Genomic DNA, 16,271 nt, shown 5'->3' on the forward strand with positions numbered 1-16,271 from the left:
AGCATCCACAGATTCCCTAAGGCACAGCTGTCTCCAAACAATATGCTTAATTAACCCCTGGTTCTCAAACTGTGGCCCCTGGCCCAGCAGCATCAGCAACACCTGGGGATGTGTTAGAAATGAAAATCTCCAGCTCTGCCCCAGACCTACAGAATCAGAAACTCTGAGGGTAGGCCCAAGAAACTGTTTTATCAAGATCTCCAGGTGAATTCTCATGCACAGTAAGTTTGAGAATCACGGAATTAACCAATACGAGAAGATGGATGCTTGCTGCAGGTGGATTTCTGAGGGATAAAACAAACAAGGAAGGGGTCGGGGAGGAGTGTGTCCTTGGCAGGGCCCAGGCAGCTGTGTGCCATCAGACTCAGGGCTCGCGGCTACTAAAATTAATGAAAATTAAATGCAATTTAAAATCCAGTTCTTCAGTCACACTAGCCATATTTCAAGTGCTCAATAGTCACATGTGTTTAGAACACTTCCATCACAGCAGAACACCCTATTGGACATCATTGATCCAGAGGGCCCCAGGAGAAGAAAGGTACAAACAGGGATAAAGTCTCGACACGGCTTTTAGATATGCTGGTAGAGTCTGGGTTTTGCTTGAATCACTGGAGGAAAATCTTTCTTGCGTTAGGCAGGAAAGATTGATACAGCGAGATAATAATCAAGGGACAACCAACAACACAGACTTAGGAGATGAGCAAAAACATTCATATAAATATGCACGTCATTGCCTTCACATGAAAACAGCTGAGTGTGCTTTTGTGTGTCTCAGTTGATCCTCAAAGGGCATGGATTTTAATCCTTATTTTACAGATGAGGAAACTGAGGCTCAAAGAAACTTGGAAAGGTTAATACACTTTCCCAAGTTACATAACCAACAGTGGTACAGCCAAGACTTAAACATGGCTCTGTGATTTCCAGTCCTACACCTCCTAGCTGTTAATAGGTCTGATGTTACTAGCTGGTGGCCTGTAGGATAGTTTTAAAAAGGATTTTGCTTTGCTTTAATTGGAGTTCTCCATGTATGTATTCATTTGGTCCCATATTTTGTCAACACAGTGACTGGCACATAATTGACGCTCAATAAACTGTTGTTGAATATTATTCCATGAAAGAACAGTCAGGGGAGTGCCTAGGTTTGCAACAATACTCTAACCTGGCTGGAGGACAAACAGCCAATAAGCAGCCAAGTGCTCACTCTAGAACTACACAGGTGTGAGGAAATGAGGCACTTGTCTTAATTGGGTCTTTTTTTTTTTTCTTTGTGTTTTCCCAAGAGGCATCATGAAATAACAAAAGAAACATCAGACAAGGAACCAAGCTACTTTGATCCTAGATTTGTCTAGGCTCCTAATTTGTGAAATAATGTAGCTCTGCTGCTATAGTTATCTGGGGTAAATTACTTCACTTTTCTGAGCCTCAGTTTTCTCCTCTGTAAAATGGGGATAATATCTTCCTTAACATTTTGTTGTGATGATTAAATGTGATAATACATGCAGAGGACCTGATGCATAGAACGTGTTTGACACATGACGACAGTGATGATACTGATAACAGTTTTGATACTTGGAGTTATCACTGTCCCTCAGCTTCCATATTTATAAAATGGGGGAAGGGGTTGAACTGAAAGGTTTCTAATTTTCAGCCCTGACTTTTTCTAGGATCCCATAATATCAGGTCCAGTTCAAATCCCTGGCTCCTCTGTTCCCAATAATCTACCCAGGGCCTGGATTCTGTGAAGCCCTGGATGTTCTGTGTTGTAATGGACCATGGAAGCAAAGTCCAGGAGAAGGAAGCTGTCATCCTTCCCACAGATATTCAAGGATGACAGCATGATACTGGTGTCATAGACACTCCCCACCAGTTCCTTCCAGCACACATACTATTAACTGGAGGAGAGTGGAAAAAAAAGATTTTATTTTTAAACTTTCTCTTCTAATATGAATCTAACTCCATATGCTCTCCAGGGTCAGGATGAAATTCAGGGCAGCACCACCTTTACAAAGTTGACAGCACTACATGTGAAACTCCCAGGTAATTCAGAGTTGAGGAAAGAATGTTGGATCAGGCAGTAGGTCATGGGGACTTCCTCCAGACTCTGGCACTGACTTGCTGTGCAGCCCTAGACAAGGCACTTAACTTCTCTGGGTTTGTTTCTGCCTCTGAAGTTGGAAGTGACTAGACTAGCTGATTCCTTCTGGCTCTTGCATTCAGCTATCTTTCTGTTACTGATTTCTAGTTTAATTCCTTTGTGGGATTGATGGCAGACACTGTATGATTTCTATTCTTTTAAATGTGTTAAGGTGTGTTTTATGGCCCAGATCATCATCTATCCTGGTGAATGTTCCATGTGATGGCTCTTGCATTTGATGATTCTAAATGTTGCTAATCACACCAGGTGTGACGGTATTGCCTAGAATTTGATACTGATTCAGCATTGTTGTTTTAAAATAGTGTGTTAAATGGAGAAAAAAAGACTAAAGAATGTCAAGGAATGGGACCTAACAGCTCTCTCCTGCACTGAAGTCCCTGAAACCATGGCTCACAACTCAATAATCTCCCTGCTTCCAATATTTGCTCAGAATCCTCCAGAGCACTTAGCTTTCCCCCAGGGTCCTCTGCAGGCCTCCACCCCTGCTGGGCTCACATTTCATGCCTCCTGCACACAGGGAAATGCAGTTGCTGCCTGTGTATGCTGTTTTCTCTGATAGAGTCCAGCAGGGAGGAAAGCCAGCAGGCCCTGTGTGCCAGACTCCAGCCAGACCCTCTGAGCTTCACCTGCAGCGATTCTGGTTCATGTTTCAGAATTCTGGAGCCAAACTGGATTCAGCCTGAGCCATCAGTAACTTGGGGGTGACTGGAGGGTCAGCATCAACTGCTGGGGGGAAAAGACAAATCAAGTATCCCCTCTACTGAACATAAGATTTAAAGAAATGGAACAAAACATTTTAGAGTCTTTCTCTGCCTGGACTAGCAATTTATAAACACCTCGCTAAGGAATACTGTACGTGGAGTTGGAAGAACCAGACCCCCATCTCTGCCTCTGTGCTCCCCTACATCCCTCTGTCTCTGGGATAAGCAGCTTTGGGGTTCACCAAAGAAAAATCTAGAAATACTTGTTCATTGACCATTCTAATCAGACATAGGCCAAATAGAGAAAGACTTTAAAAATGAATCTTTTTTTCCTATTTATGCTTTTTATTCCAGCCTATATGAATAATCAATAATCAGGTTTTACCACTAGTCAAAGACACAATATTGCATTTACTGATAGCTAATGTCGAATGCAGATTTCTCCAAAGCACTTAGATTGAGAATCTAGAGCTGCAAAAAACAATGAATACTATTTAAACTAAATTGAGTTGGCACATTTCAAATGGCAATACCATGGCTATACAGGTCAGATTTCAGCCACAACCTAGGCCTAAAATAAGTTATTTGGGAATTACGTGAGACCCTTGGTGAACACCAGCCCTAAAATTTAGCAATGTGATGTTTTCATAGCACAGTGGAATCTGCTATTTACTCTTCCTCGGTGTCAGTCCAGGCTAAATATGTAAAATGTCCTAAGAACACTTTGTTTCCACTTAGAATGTAACTTTTCCCTGGGTCCTTATATTTCTTTATATTTTAGATGTTATCATTCTATGAGCCAAACTATGTATACATATTCTTAGGTTCTTACACTTTAAGAAGTGACACTTTAAAAAGTGGCAATGAATATATTTTATCCCCAATTTTTTCTTTTCTGATCTAATTGCCTCCCCTCTCTAAAAAACCAAACCAAAACCAAAAAACCCTCCTCTCCTCCCGTCAATGGCATCACTGCAGTTACGTATTTGTTTACTTTCTGTCTCCTTCACTTGCCTGTAAGCTCCATGCGGGCAGGAGCTGCATCTTGTTCAATAACGTGTCCACTGCTCTGGAAGAATTGTTAAATGAATCAATTACTTTCTGTTAAACTTATCTCTATTGCTCATTCCTTCTCAACCCCAAGAAAGTTGGGAAATAGGAGATACGAGGTAAAAGTGAGTTGTTCTTATTAAACCATATCGATCGTTCTCAAGGCTTAGTGTGCCAAAGAATCATCCAAGGTCCTCTTTAGAATACAGATTCCTGCCTGCCTTCCCCGGTCCCCCAATTCTGAGTCAGTAGGCCTGCCTGTGGCCCCGAGAATCTGCATTTTAAGCTGACTCCTTCTGATACATAGAGTCTGGGCACCACACTTTGGGAAATGCAGACCTGTACCCATAGGGGAATCAGAGGGTCAGGGAAGGAGAAGGCTGGAAGGGATCATGGCAGTGCATTTAGTCCAATCTCCTCAGCTTTCAGATGAGAAAACTGAGGCCTACAGAGGGGCAGAACTTGCCTGAAATCATCTAGTGAGTTGGTGGCAATTTGAGAGGGTCTTCTGAGTAGCTTCATGAAAGCACCCTCTTTGCAGAATCTTCATGTTGTTTACTTTGTAGGTTTAACACGTGTCGACCATGTTGTTTCTTAGGCTATCTTGTTAACATATTTAAATGCCACTTGCTGGTGCCTGGTTTTATCTGGGCAGTATCTCTTGTATTTGGAGTCTGTTACTATACTAAGTGACACCCATTACCAGAAAACATCCTAGTTTGCTGGAAAATACTTGAAATGACCAACTAATGAGGATGTGAAGTGCATTTTCTCATTAGTAATTATGCAGGCTCTGAACACAAGCCCAGTATCTATATATACTTGTAATGCTCCATTAAAGGCAACTGTGGGGTACAGAATAGCAACATTTCAAGGAGAAACAAATCAAATGTGACGTGTTTTGACTGCACTGATATACAATGATCTGAGCTCACTTTTGAAGGAGAGAAGTTTGGCCCAAAGGAGAAGAAAAGTTCCCAGAGCCAGGAAGGCTTCACAGAGTGAAGAGCCCTCTTTCTGGCCTTGAAAACCCCCTTCCCTCTGTGACTTGGAACAACTCCTCACTTCCCTTTCCCACAAACGAGGAAAATGCTCACTTACTACCTTAAAGACACATAGGCAGGTACAAGATTAGAACATACCTGCCTGGAAAACATTTTCTCATTTCTCTGATTCACTGGGGGAAGGTAGCATCTTTAATAAATTGTTTTGGTCAAGCCAATTGTCTGACTCAAAACTGACAGGGCATATTCTTATTTAAAAGGTAAAATTATGTATACCACTATGATATAGACTAGGCAGGAATAAATGAAGAAGACACTTTCATTTTTCACTTTATTCACTTCTAAATGGTCTGCCTTTTATAAATTACTCTTATTGTAATTTTTAAAATCTAATAAAGCTTCTATTAAAAAAAACCTAGTATATTGCCATTAAACAGAAGTGGCAGTATGGTGAAAGAGAAACATATTACTTTGAGTGATGAGATTTGGGTCTAACCCTAGCTCTGCCACTGACCTTAGGCAAGCCACTTAGCCTTTTTAAGCCTTTATTTACTCTTCTGAAATACGGGTTTTGGATTAGATGACCTCAAGATCACCTCCAGTTCTATGAATTAATAAATAAAAAACTTTAAGAAGAAGGTAATATGAAAATTGAATTTCAATGAATGACATTAAAAAAATGACTGAAACCATAAATTGTACCACATAAACTGGGTTTAAGTGAAATTATGTAAGAATGTATGTGATGGTGCCTGGCTCAAAGTAGGCATTCAATAAATTCATTTTGCTTCATTCATTTTACGTTAATTTTTTTTTTTTTAAGAGAACGAAGCAAATTCAATCTTGTGAAGTAACAAGTTGTTTAACAACACACATTCTTATATGTATATGTATATATATTCACTTGCATTTAGGGACAGTAAGGTAAACCCTAGAATCATAAAATCTTAGCGTTGGAAGGAAATTATTATCAGTCAAAGTAACCTCTCTCCTTGCGAGGAACCCTGTTATGTGTTCTCCTTAGTTTCTTCTTGTGTTGATGAACTCACGCTTCCACAGCAGCTCTTATAGCCAGGAGAGCTCTTCCTTGTCCTCAGAGTGAGCTGGAAGGGCCCCCTCCTTCACCCTCTAGTTCTGCCCTAGGGAGCAACAGTCCTCTTGGCGACAGGGCCAAAGTGTGACCTAATCCTGCCAAATCTTCTCCCTTTCTGTCTATGTATTTCCATTTCCTCCAACCATCCTTTTCGAGTTTCCAGAAACAGTGTATCCACATACACTGCATCCTCTTAAATCCCAGCTTGGAACTGAACTCCATCCTTGAAGTGTGGACTGACAGAGTCCGTGGGACACCATCAACTTGGTTCTAGTCCCATGCTTCTACTACTGAGGCCTAAGCTAATTTTGCATCCCTCCCTTCCACTGCACACTTGGTTGGTTCTTACTGAATGTGTATGGAATAAACTCCTGAGATCTTCTTAACATGAACCACTGACAGGCCAAGGCTCTCCCATTTAAAAAAATTCTAAATGCTGAGCTTCACACTTATTTTTGTGACCTTTCTTCACGATGGTTTCAGCCCATCCCGTTCCAGCTTGTCGAAATCACTCTGAATGTTGACACTGACATCCATCATATTAGCGATCCCTCCCAGCTTTCTGTCATCTGCAAATGTGATCAGCATGCCTTCTCTGCCTTCATCCAAGTTTTTGATGGAAACTCACTGTATTTTATTAAAAAAAGACTTTTAATTTAATTGATTTGGGTCCAATTTTTGATAATTTTGCAAAGCTATCTAAAAGCAGGAGAATCCAAGCTATGAGGTTCAACCCAATTCCAAAACAATGCAATTAAAATAAATACGCTTTACAAAATTGAGCCAGGCCCCAAAGGTAGTATCAGTGTGACCCAGGCTCTGGCACGGTCAATCTGTTATTTTGGGCAAAGCTAACAATTAAATTGGATAAATGTTTGTTGATGAGCATGATGACTCCAGCCTAACACCCTGAATGGTACAGAAGCAAGCAAACACAGTGGACTGATTTTTCACTGTGAGGCAGTCCCCATCTGGGACAACTCAAAGTACGGGGTAGGGTTTGCTGCTGAATAACTACTTAGGCCATGTAGACCAATAATTGGATAATTTGGGCCCCCCCAACCCACCAAACCACTTCGTGGACTAAACCTCTGGACTGGCCATCAATAGTGATTTCAAATGCCCCAGAACAATGTCAGATTGTGTGCTGTAGCCTCAGTGAAGGCAGTGCCAAGAAGCTTCATTAATTCAGATGAATTGCATAAGGGAAGGCCAGAGTTGGCTCGTGGAAAAGTTTTTATTCCCAAATGCTTTTCTCTCACCCACTCTCACTGAAACCAGAGATGCAAGGAATTATGGTTTTAAGAGCACAGACTTTGGGGGCCAAATTGGGCCCACTTGGCTTCTAATTCTCTCTCTGATACATATTACTATGTGACCTTGGGCAAGTCAGTCCTTTAGCCTTTCTCAGTTTTAATCTCATCTATGAGAGATCATAACACTTACCTTAGTGGTTTTGCTACATAGCACCTGACATGTGTAGTGTTTATACTCATTAGAACATTCAACAAAGGACAGAATAAGAAGTTTTGGTCAAGGAGATAACATACAGGGCACTGTGCTAAAGCTTTGACAATTATCATCTTATTTAAACTTCCCTGGGAAGTTAAACCCTGGGAAGTAGATATTATTATTATTACTCCATAACACAGATTAGGAAACTGATGCATTAAAAGATTTCATCAGTTGCTCAAGATCACCCAGCTAGTACATGATGGTGTTGGGATTTTAATCGAGGCCTGCATGGTTCCAAAACCTAAGCCCTTAATCACTGCATTATTCTGTTAGACTATTATTTGAGACTTGACTTCAGTCAAGAGATGCTACTTGTAATCAGAGTAAGAGTCCTCAACCTTTGATGCTAAGGGTCTACCATGCTTCTCATATGAAGTCTTGTGCTCAAGTGTGGAGAGGAGGCTTCACAACCTAAAATGAGGGAGGGGATGAGGGAAGGAAGATCACAGCAGATATACAAATCACCCCTTCACTTTTGTCAACATTGCAGCCTAAAAGGAGGGCATATGGCAGACTCTCTCACACTCTTGGCCAGCTCTTCAACCAGAAGTTTGAAATACTGATTGGACCTGGAGAGGGCGATCTGGTAGCTGCTGCCAAGCCAAATCAACCAACTGGGGATCCCTGGACTGGTATCTCTCTTATCTGTGCGTAAACTGTGTTTCTAAGTTTTCTTGTCTTACGGTGGGATTAACCATTCGTACAGTTCATGCTTCTTTCAATGGTTAGATGAGACAAAGTACCACAATGCCTAGCACGTAGAAATTGCTCAATAATTGAGATCTTTTTCCTTTCTTTTCTTCTTTGGTGAGACCCTGTCTTACTAGAAGTCTGCTTTTCTCAGTCTCTTTTAAAACTGCCTTCCAGTAATGTTTATACCTTTGCTCAGAAAATCCTTCCTCATCATTCTTCTTTGTGTTATCCAAATTTCTGGGAATTTGCAGGGTTTAAACTGATGATATTTTACTATATCCCATATGAAATAAAAGTGTTAATATATTTTGGTTGGCTTAAATAACAACACTGGTAATCATTTACAATTTTCAAATGTTTTCTCAACCGTCATTCCTGTGTGACTGATGTTCAAAACATCCCTCTGAGGTTAAATATTGTAATCATCTCCACTGTAAGGATGAGAAAGCCAAGAGCAGGAGCCAGGTGACACAGGCAGGAAGCAGCAGAGGCAGCATTCCATCCCAGTCCTCCTGACACCTCCCGATGTCAAGGCCAGTGTTTGCTCCTCTCCATCAATGGTTTAATCCCTCAGTATAAGCAGTAGGTCAGTCAATGCCGGTGCAATTGGGTAAAATGTTTAAGGATAACTTGAAGCTTACCCAGATGGTTTGGTCACAATATGGAATAAAAAAGTAGTCACTTTGTCTAAAGCATGAAAGAAATGTACAAATTGTAATTCACCTGTGCAGATTTTCGTTGGCACAACCATCAGGAATCCTGCAACAATGGGTATGACAGGTGCAGCACTGTCAGGGTCATTTGTTAAGGCATTTAGAGATTCAATAAGGCAAAAATTATTTGGTGCAATGGATGCACTGGAATTGCTAAGTGAAGTGAAAAATAGAGAAAAGGTATGAAAACGGTTGAGCACAGTGCCAGGCACAAAGTCATTCAATCCACCCTTATTACTATTATCATGAATAGAGACCCTGATCATTCATTCAAGAGCAAGACATCATAAAACTTACTCTGGAATAATCGAGATCTCTGGGCGTTGAGTCTGTTAAAGCTCGGACGAGGGCATTCATCATACAGATTGGAGGAGAAGGTGGAGAGGGCTGAGAGGCTTCCTGCTGTAATGGGCTCTTTGGTTTGGAAGGCAGCCGACCTCTCCTCCCTTTCAGACTATCTGTACGGACGACTGATACCGAGAGAAACAAACAAAATATGTCTTCAAAGATATCCACGAACAGCCATAAACCACAAAAAGGAATCAAAACACTTTACAGTTGAGCAAATCATTACCGATGCCAACCATTTAAAAGTGGCAATAAGTTTGGAGTAATAGCCACACAATGATTTAATGAGAGTTGAAACAAGCAGCATAAAAGCCACCTCACACTTACATTTGGTAATGAATTAGCCCTAAAAGTCTCCTTCTCAAATAGAACAAAGATGTATGTACACAGGCTCTCTATTGATTTTGAGAAATTAGAATAAGTAGACCTCAGCTATTTTTGAATGTAAATACACACCATAAAAATAAAATGTTGAAAAGAAAGGGAAACTAGGAAACTTCACCATTCTAATGTAAACATTAACTTTTTCAGTGATATCTGAGAATATTTATAAGCAAGCTGGACAAAAAGCATTATATCCATACCTTCTTTAACCATTCCGACACTGAGACACTTCTGAAATCGACAGTACTGACATCGGTTTCGACGTCTCTTGTCTACAGGGCAGTTTTTATTTGCCAGGCAAACATATTTTGCATTTTTCTGCACTGTTCTCTGAGGAAATACAATACAGAGATAGTCAACTAATAGTTTCTGGAAAGAGGTAGGACCTGACAAGATGTATTTTAATTACAATGTGAAAAGCGACAGTGCAATTTGTATAATTAGATAAATTTAATTTCCTAACACGCTAGCCTGCAGGAAAAACAATTTTATTAGTGTTAGCTGCTGACAATGAAAATCATCTCGGATTGTTCTGAAGCAAGTCTCAGGAGACACCCAAGTCTGAATGATAAAATCATATCTGAAATTACCAGGTCAACATATCATACCTTGGAGGATTAGATTATCTTCACTTTTAATATCCCTTTGGGAACAATTTTCTACTTGTTCCACTCCCCTGATTATTGCTGACCTTATTAAAATAAAATCAAAATTATCTGGGATGTACTTTGCTGGATATCACTATTGTAAGTCAAATATCACAGAAACTGGCTTTGTTCCCCAATAGAGATGAAATCATAAAAAGCAAAAACCAGGACTTGTCTAGTTATAACATATAGGAAATAATGTTTTAATGCAAAAAAAATCACTTAATCAGCTTGTGTAGTGTATTCTATTTTTAAAAGAATGGTAAACTGTCCATTTCTCATTTTTGAAAGCAAAATCGTAAAACGGGATACTAAAAACCGCTATCAAATCCAAGAAAGAAAAAAAAAACCAAAAAAACAAAAAGAATGAGATAAAAGAAGGAATATGAGAGCCATATATTTTCAATGAAAATTCCCATTAATTGGTTATTTCATAAATGACTATTGACACAGACATCAAAATAGCCATACTGTAAAAGACGTATCATAAAACTTGGGCCTGGGCCTGGTTATAAAATAATGTTGTATTCTTCAGAATCATGTATAATTTTAAAATGAAACACGAAGAAATAATAAAGGATATTTTATGCTCCAAATATAAGAGAATGCTTGATTTTTTTAAAAAAATTAAAAACATTTGTGCAAATGGATGTGTATTTATCACTCATTCAGGAATTACCTGTATCTATTCAACTCCAAATAGAGCAGAAAGTTGGAATTTATTTGGTAAGCCTGGGCTGCATAAAAAAAAAAATCCAGGTAATTTGGGATTGGTGATCTATTTTGTGTCTAAAATTCTAAATAGATTTACTTTCTATCTTTATAAATTTTCAGCAGTTCTCAACCCCCTTGTATCAGTTTTCACTCTATCACCTTTTAATTTCATTTTAAGAGATCATTTCTAAACTGCTTATATAAAATTTAAAGCCAGATACATTTTCCCTGCTTTAGCAGGTGATTTTAGTTTAAAATGCAAAATTGCCAAAACATAAACATACTTCTGAGGTTTCCACCATTTAAATTCGCAGCAGTTTGTAAGGGTAGGAAACTTGTGTTTCCTAAATGAAGCTCTCTTTCATTGAACATGAAGTAATTAAAAAAACTCTATTTCTTGCTATCGTCCTCAAGAATATCCCAGTTTCAGTGCTGGTGGCATTTTGCTTCAGGTATACGTTTTCCCAATAACCTCAAACCATCCCCACTTTTGTGTATGCCTGCACAATAGTTTAAGGACAGGGAGAGATCGTTATGGTTCAATCACTGAATTCCCATCATTAACTGCACTTCATGTCACATTTTTAAAGAATTCAATTTAATGGTAGAAAGCCACTGGGTAAAACCTGCTCCCATTCCCTTAATTAACAGATCTGTGGGGTGGTTCTCCCTTATCCTACCCCTACCCTTTCGAGTATAGATTTGTTTTCAAGATATTGCTGCAGAAGAAGGATGCTGTTGGGGAACACTTAATTGACATTTCTAGACGAGGAATGTATCACCACTCCTGTATTTTGGTCAATTCTGGGGTGATTATACTTGTGGATTACTTATACTTCTCTTGTTTTTCTTTCTTTTTCCCCTTTCAGCTGCCCATTTCACTGCCTTTCAGCATTTCCGCTGAAATGCTGTAAAAAGCAAATCTGCTAAAGGAATGCAGTTACTTGAAAGTAAAGCTTGAGTAGTTAAGACAGAAAAAAACGGCTAAACCGATGGTTCTACATTTAAAACATCATAATCCTGCATACCTCCTATATGGCATTTAACATACTGCAAAATCCTTCCACAAGCATTTTCTCATTTATCTGCAGAAATTAATCACATGATTCCTATCTCCAGATCAAAAATAACTGTTGCTTGTTGGTATGTATACCAATGCACACATGTGCATTTTTAAATAAATGTTTCTATTTTCATTTATAATGAACTATTCTTTTATGGCCCTTTAAAGCTTATAAAGTGCTTTCATAAACATTTCTCTCATTTAACACTCACATCCTTTCTCTGAAATTTATTCACCTGATAGGGAAACTGAGGCCTGGAAGGAAGTGTCATGCCCAACATCATAAAATTGGTAGGTGACAAATCAAGGACTCCTATTTGAGTGTTCTGACTCCAATTCCAGCATGCTTCCAGATACATCCTATTGGCCTCCCAAATCCTCATTATCCAATCAGCATCTAGCTTCTCCTCTCCCTCCACCCTGCCCAGCACTGAAGGCTAGGAAGTGATTATTGAGCATCCAGGGGTTTGCAAATGCCTGACATAATAGCCAGGGGAGTGAGGAGTGGGGAGGGTGGCACAGAATTAAGTGTCTGAAGAAGTCTGGGAGTCAGTAGCAAAAATAGAGCTGCAAGAGAACAAGGCCTGTTCCCCCTGAGTGGTGAGAAGAGCACTGAACTCAAGAGTCAGGAGAAACCAGCTGGAACTGTCCCCATGTGCAACTAAATCACCTCTCTAGACTTCAGTATCCTCCTGGGCAAAATAAGGGGGAGGCTAAAGACCCGCCCACTATAAAATTCTCCTTTGGGTCTCTGAGATAATGAAGAGTGTCCCCACTCTGTGTGGTACAGAAGTGGAGTGGAATGATGAGACCCCAGCTACCATCTTCTACAGAGTAAGCTGCCCCAAACTGCATCCACCAGCTGCCCCTGTCTATTCTGCAGCTGCAGAGCTATGAAGAGGGCATGCACGTTGAGGTCATGCAAACATGAGTTGGCATCCTGCCTCCATCTCACTCTCTGAGTGTGTGTCCAGGGGCAGTTAACCTCCCTGAGCCTCCATTTCCTCATCTATGAAACAAGGATAATTAAACATTCAAGACGCTGTTAGTAAAAATAGCTAGTGGGTGACCAAAATTCAATGTCAGTTCTGTTTGAGTCTAGAGTCCTAGCTCTTCCTAGGAGGATTAAATGAGATACAAACACCCAGGGCCTGGCACACAGACCCTATTCCCTCAGACATCCTGGATGGACAGAAGAGGAACACAGTGAGGTGTTTGCATTTTTGAGGTCACAGATCCCTTTGCGAATCTGCTGAAAGCTCTCTCCAGAAAAATAAGCAGGAGGTAACGCCAAGTCAGGAAGTTCACAGCCCCCTCAAGCCCGTCTGGGCCTCCTGTAATGGACGTCAAGTTAAAAAGCCCTGAGAAAGTGGGTGTGAGGGTGCTAGGAAAGGCTACTGAAATGCACAGTATAACCAGTACACCTCTCAAACCGGGAAGGGCCCGCTTAGACGCTCACTCGAGCGGGTGTCTGGGGAGGCTGGCTGCTGAGGGGAGAGGGAGCCGGAGGGGCGAGTGCTCACCTTGAAGAAGCCCTTGCAGCCCTCGCAGGTGCGCACACCGTAGTGCTGGCAGGCGGCGTTGTCCCCGCACACAGCGCACGTGCCCTCGCCCGACGCCGAACTCCTGTTGGGCGGCGACGGCAGGCTGGGGCTCTCGCCCAGCAGGTTGGATGCGGTGGGGGAGGCCGTGAGGCCGAGCGGCGGGAAGGCCAGCGCGGCCGCCCTCTTGGCCAGCGGCAGCCCGTATGGGTGGCCCTCGAGCGCAGCTGCCTGGCTGCCCGCGGCGGCGGCGGCGGCGGCGGCGGCTCCCAGCGGCAGGCTTAGCGCGGCGGCGGCCGTCGGGTCGTAGCCGAGGTGGTGGCCGCCTGCGGGGCTGGGCGCGGGCGGGGGCGGCGGCGAGGGCTTGAAGGGGAAGAGCGGGAAGCGCGCGCCTGCCACCGTGGGCACCGCCTTCATCGGCTGGTCGAGCAACGGGCCGGGTGCGATGCAGCCCTGTGCCGAGGACAGCGTGTCCTCCCACATCGCCCCCGCCTGCTGGGGGAAGCCCGGCGTGGTGGGGGTGGACGGCGGGGACTGCTTAAAGTACATAGAGGTGCTGGGCAGCACCTCGTCCTCCGGGCCGGAGGGGGGCGGAATGGATGGCTGCTGCTGCTGGTGGTGGTGGTGGTGGTGGTCATGGTGGTGATGGTGGTAGCCGTGCGCGCGGCCCTCCTCCATCTTGATCAAAGGCCGGGGCCCCGACGGCTGCATCTGGTACAGGCAGGAGGGCTTGAGTTCGTAGTTGCTCGAGTAGCCCTCCATGAAGGTACTGAAGCTGGGCAGGGACGTGGTAGCCGTGGCCGTGATCTCAGTGCTGCCGAGGTCCATGGTCAGCTTGGAGTAATCAGGATTCATGATCTCCGTGGTGTATTCCGAGCCATATGTCTGTGCTGCATAACTGGAACCTGGCGGTGAAGGGCTATACTGGGCTTGCACACAGGGCATATCTGCAAGGGAGAGGAATAAGGTCTCTCAGAAGCAAGTCGGCACTCTTCCTAGCTAATAGGCAGCAATGGACTTGTCGCTCTCCAATATGGGAAATAGAGAGGAAGTGACATTCTTTTCACCTTCTAGTATCATAGACTTAGAGTCCGTCCTTCCTTCCTTCTTTCCTTCCTTCCTCCCTTCCTTCCTTCCTTCTTCCCCTGGGAAGAAAGTTGAATCCCTGACAAACTGCCAAAGGGGCCACAGGTTGCCAAAACCCAGCCTCCTGAGGACTTCTGTGCCCACCCTCCCTCCCTTGCCCTGTCCTCCACTATATCTGTGAATTTTGATGTCTTCCCTCATAAGCCCAGTTGTGTTTTTAAAAGTGGTTTTGAGCCCTAGAGATTAAATGAAGTGACCTCGGCCACAAATTAGGAGGACAAGAAGAAATCCAGTGAATGCTGTGTTGGTTTCTTTTGGGTGAAAGAGACTACTCGTCCCCCAAGTCACACGCTTTGATTTGTAAACCTATGAGTTAGTAAAAGAAAAAAAAAAAAAAAGGGGTCCTACAGGGGACTTACTGGCCCAGTGACATTCTAACATTTTAAGCTTTGATTTGTAAACCTATGAGTTAGTAAAAGAAAAAAAAAAAAAAAGGTGTCCTACATGGGACTTACTGGCCCAGTGACATTCTAACATTTTATCAGTGCCAACTGAGGCTACCCACACACATTGTGGCTGCTTTCTCCCACCCTCTCCCTACTCCTCCAAGAAAGGCTAGCAGCCTGCTCAAACTGGACCCCTGTTGATGATTTCAGCCAGCTAGGTGGTGAGGTAGGAACGTAGGTCCAGGAAATGGACTCGGGGGAGTTTGCACCATCTGCAAAGAAAAAGATCAGCAGCTGCAACAGAACACCCACCAAACCTGCTCTCTGCCATATATGCTATATGTGTGTGTGTGTGTGTGTGTGTGTGTGTGTGTGTGTGTATTTCCCCCCCATTCTAAGAAATAAAATATATCAGTGGCTGCTTTATAACAGTAGTTTACAGTTGTCATAATAGGTTAGTTATCTACATATTTTCTTATGACAGAAGAATTAGCACCCCTAGAAAAGAAAGCAGTTTCTTAATAGGTTTAGTTTCTCTCAGCCCCCAAAGCAATGATATCTGGAGTGCTTACTGTTGTTCAGAGAGGTTGAACTGGATGAGAAAGCCCTAAGAAATATTGGATGTAGTGGATAATTTATCTAATTATTTCCCTTTCTTTATGGCTAAATATAAATAGTAAACTGGGCAGTTTCTGGTGGTTGGTTTTTCTGAGCCAAAGGAAAACCACGTGCTTAACGTGTCTTTGGAGTCTATGGTGTAAAAGGTGTGACTAATAGAAAAGTGAATACTTAACATCTCCTTTGACATCTTTCTCTTACCCACATTTCCAAATCTCATTGAGTCATACATGTATGGGATGAAATCTTGACTTGTAGAAAGGTGTTGAGGGCCTGGTGGAAGAAGCAGTGATGAGGAGAGGCCAGTTCAAGCCTTTATTTTCCGAGCACCCTACAAACACTCATTAGTTTGAAGTTAAAAGAGCACTTATCCTGCTGTCTAGTTGTTGGGGTGAAATAAAAGGCTAGTCATTTAAAAGAAAGAACACTGCCTGATGTTTCATTTGTTCTCCTCCCTTGGATTTCTCCATGAGTCTTTTCTATCATTCTTCTTTGCCAGT

General features: G+C 42.2%; 1 protein-coding gene across 1 annotated transcript in view; it reads right to left on the reverse strand.

Moving 5' to 3' along the window:
* NR4A3 (nuclear receptor subfamily 4 group A member 3) overlaps nt 1–16,003 on the reverse strand; it is a 31,931-nt gene extending 15,928 nt beyond the window's left edge. Inside the window, exons 1-4 of the mRNA XM_024734444.1 lie at nt 15,973–16,003; nt 13,604–14,568; nt 9,857–9,986; nt 9,222–9,394 (exon numbers count right to left, since the gene is read on the reverse strand). Of these exons, the coding sequence (XP_024590212.1) occupies nt 9,222–9,394; nt 9,857–9,986; nt 13,604–14,568; nt 15,973–16,003 (1,299 nt within the window). The remainder of the gene's footprint in view (nt 1–9,221; nt 9,395–9,856; nt 9,987–13,603; nt 14,569–15,972) is intronic.
* Between the last annotated feature and the right edge of the window lie 268 nt (nt 16,004–16,271).

Source organism: Neophocaena asiaeorientalis, unplaced genomic scaffold, assembly GCF_003031525.2.
Source record: "Neophocaena asiaeorientalis asiaeorientalis breed wild unplaced genomic scaffold, Neophocaena_asiaeorientalis_V1.1 scaffold192, whole genome shotgun sequence".
NCBI classification, from domain to species: domain Eukaryota; kingdom Metazoa; phylum Chordata; class Mammalia; order Artiodactyla; family Phocoenidae; genus Neophocaena; species Neophocaena asiaeorientalis.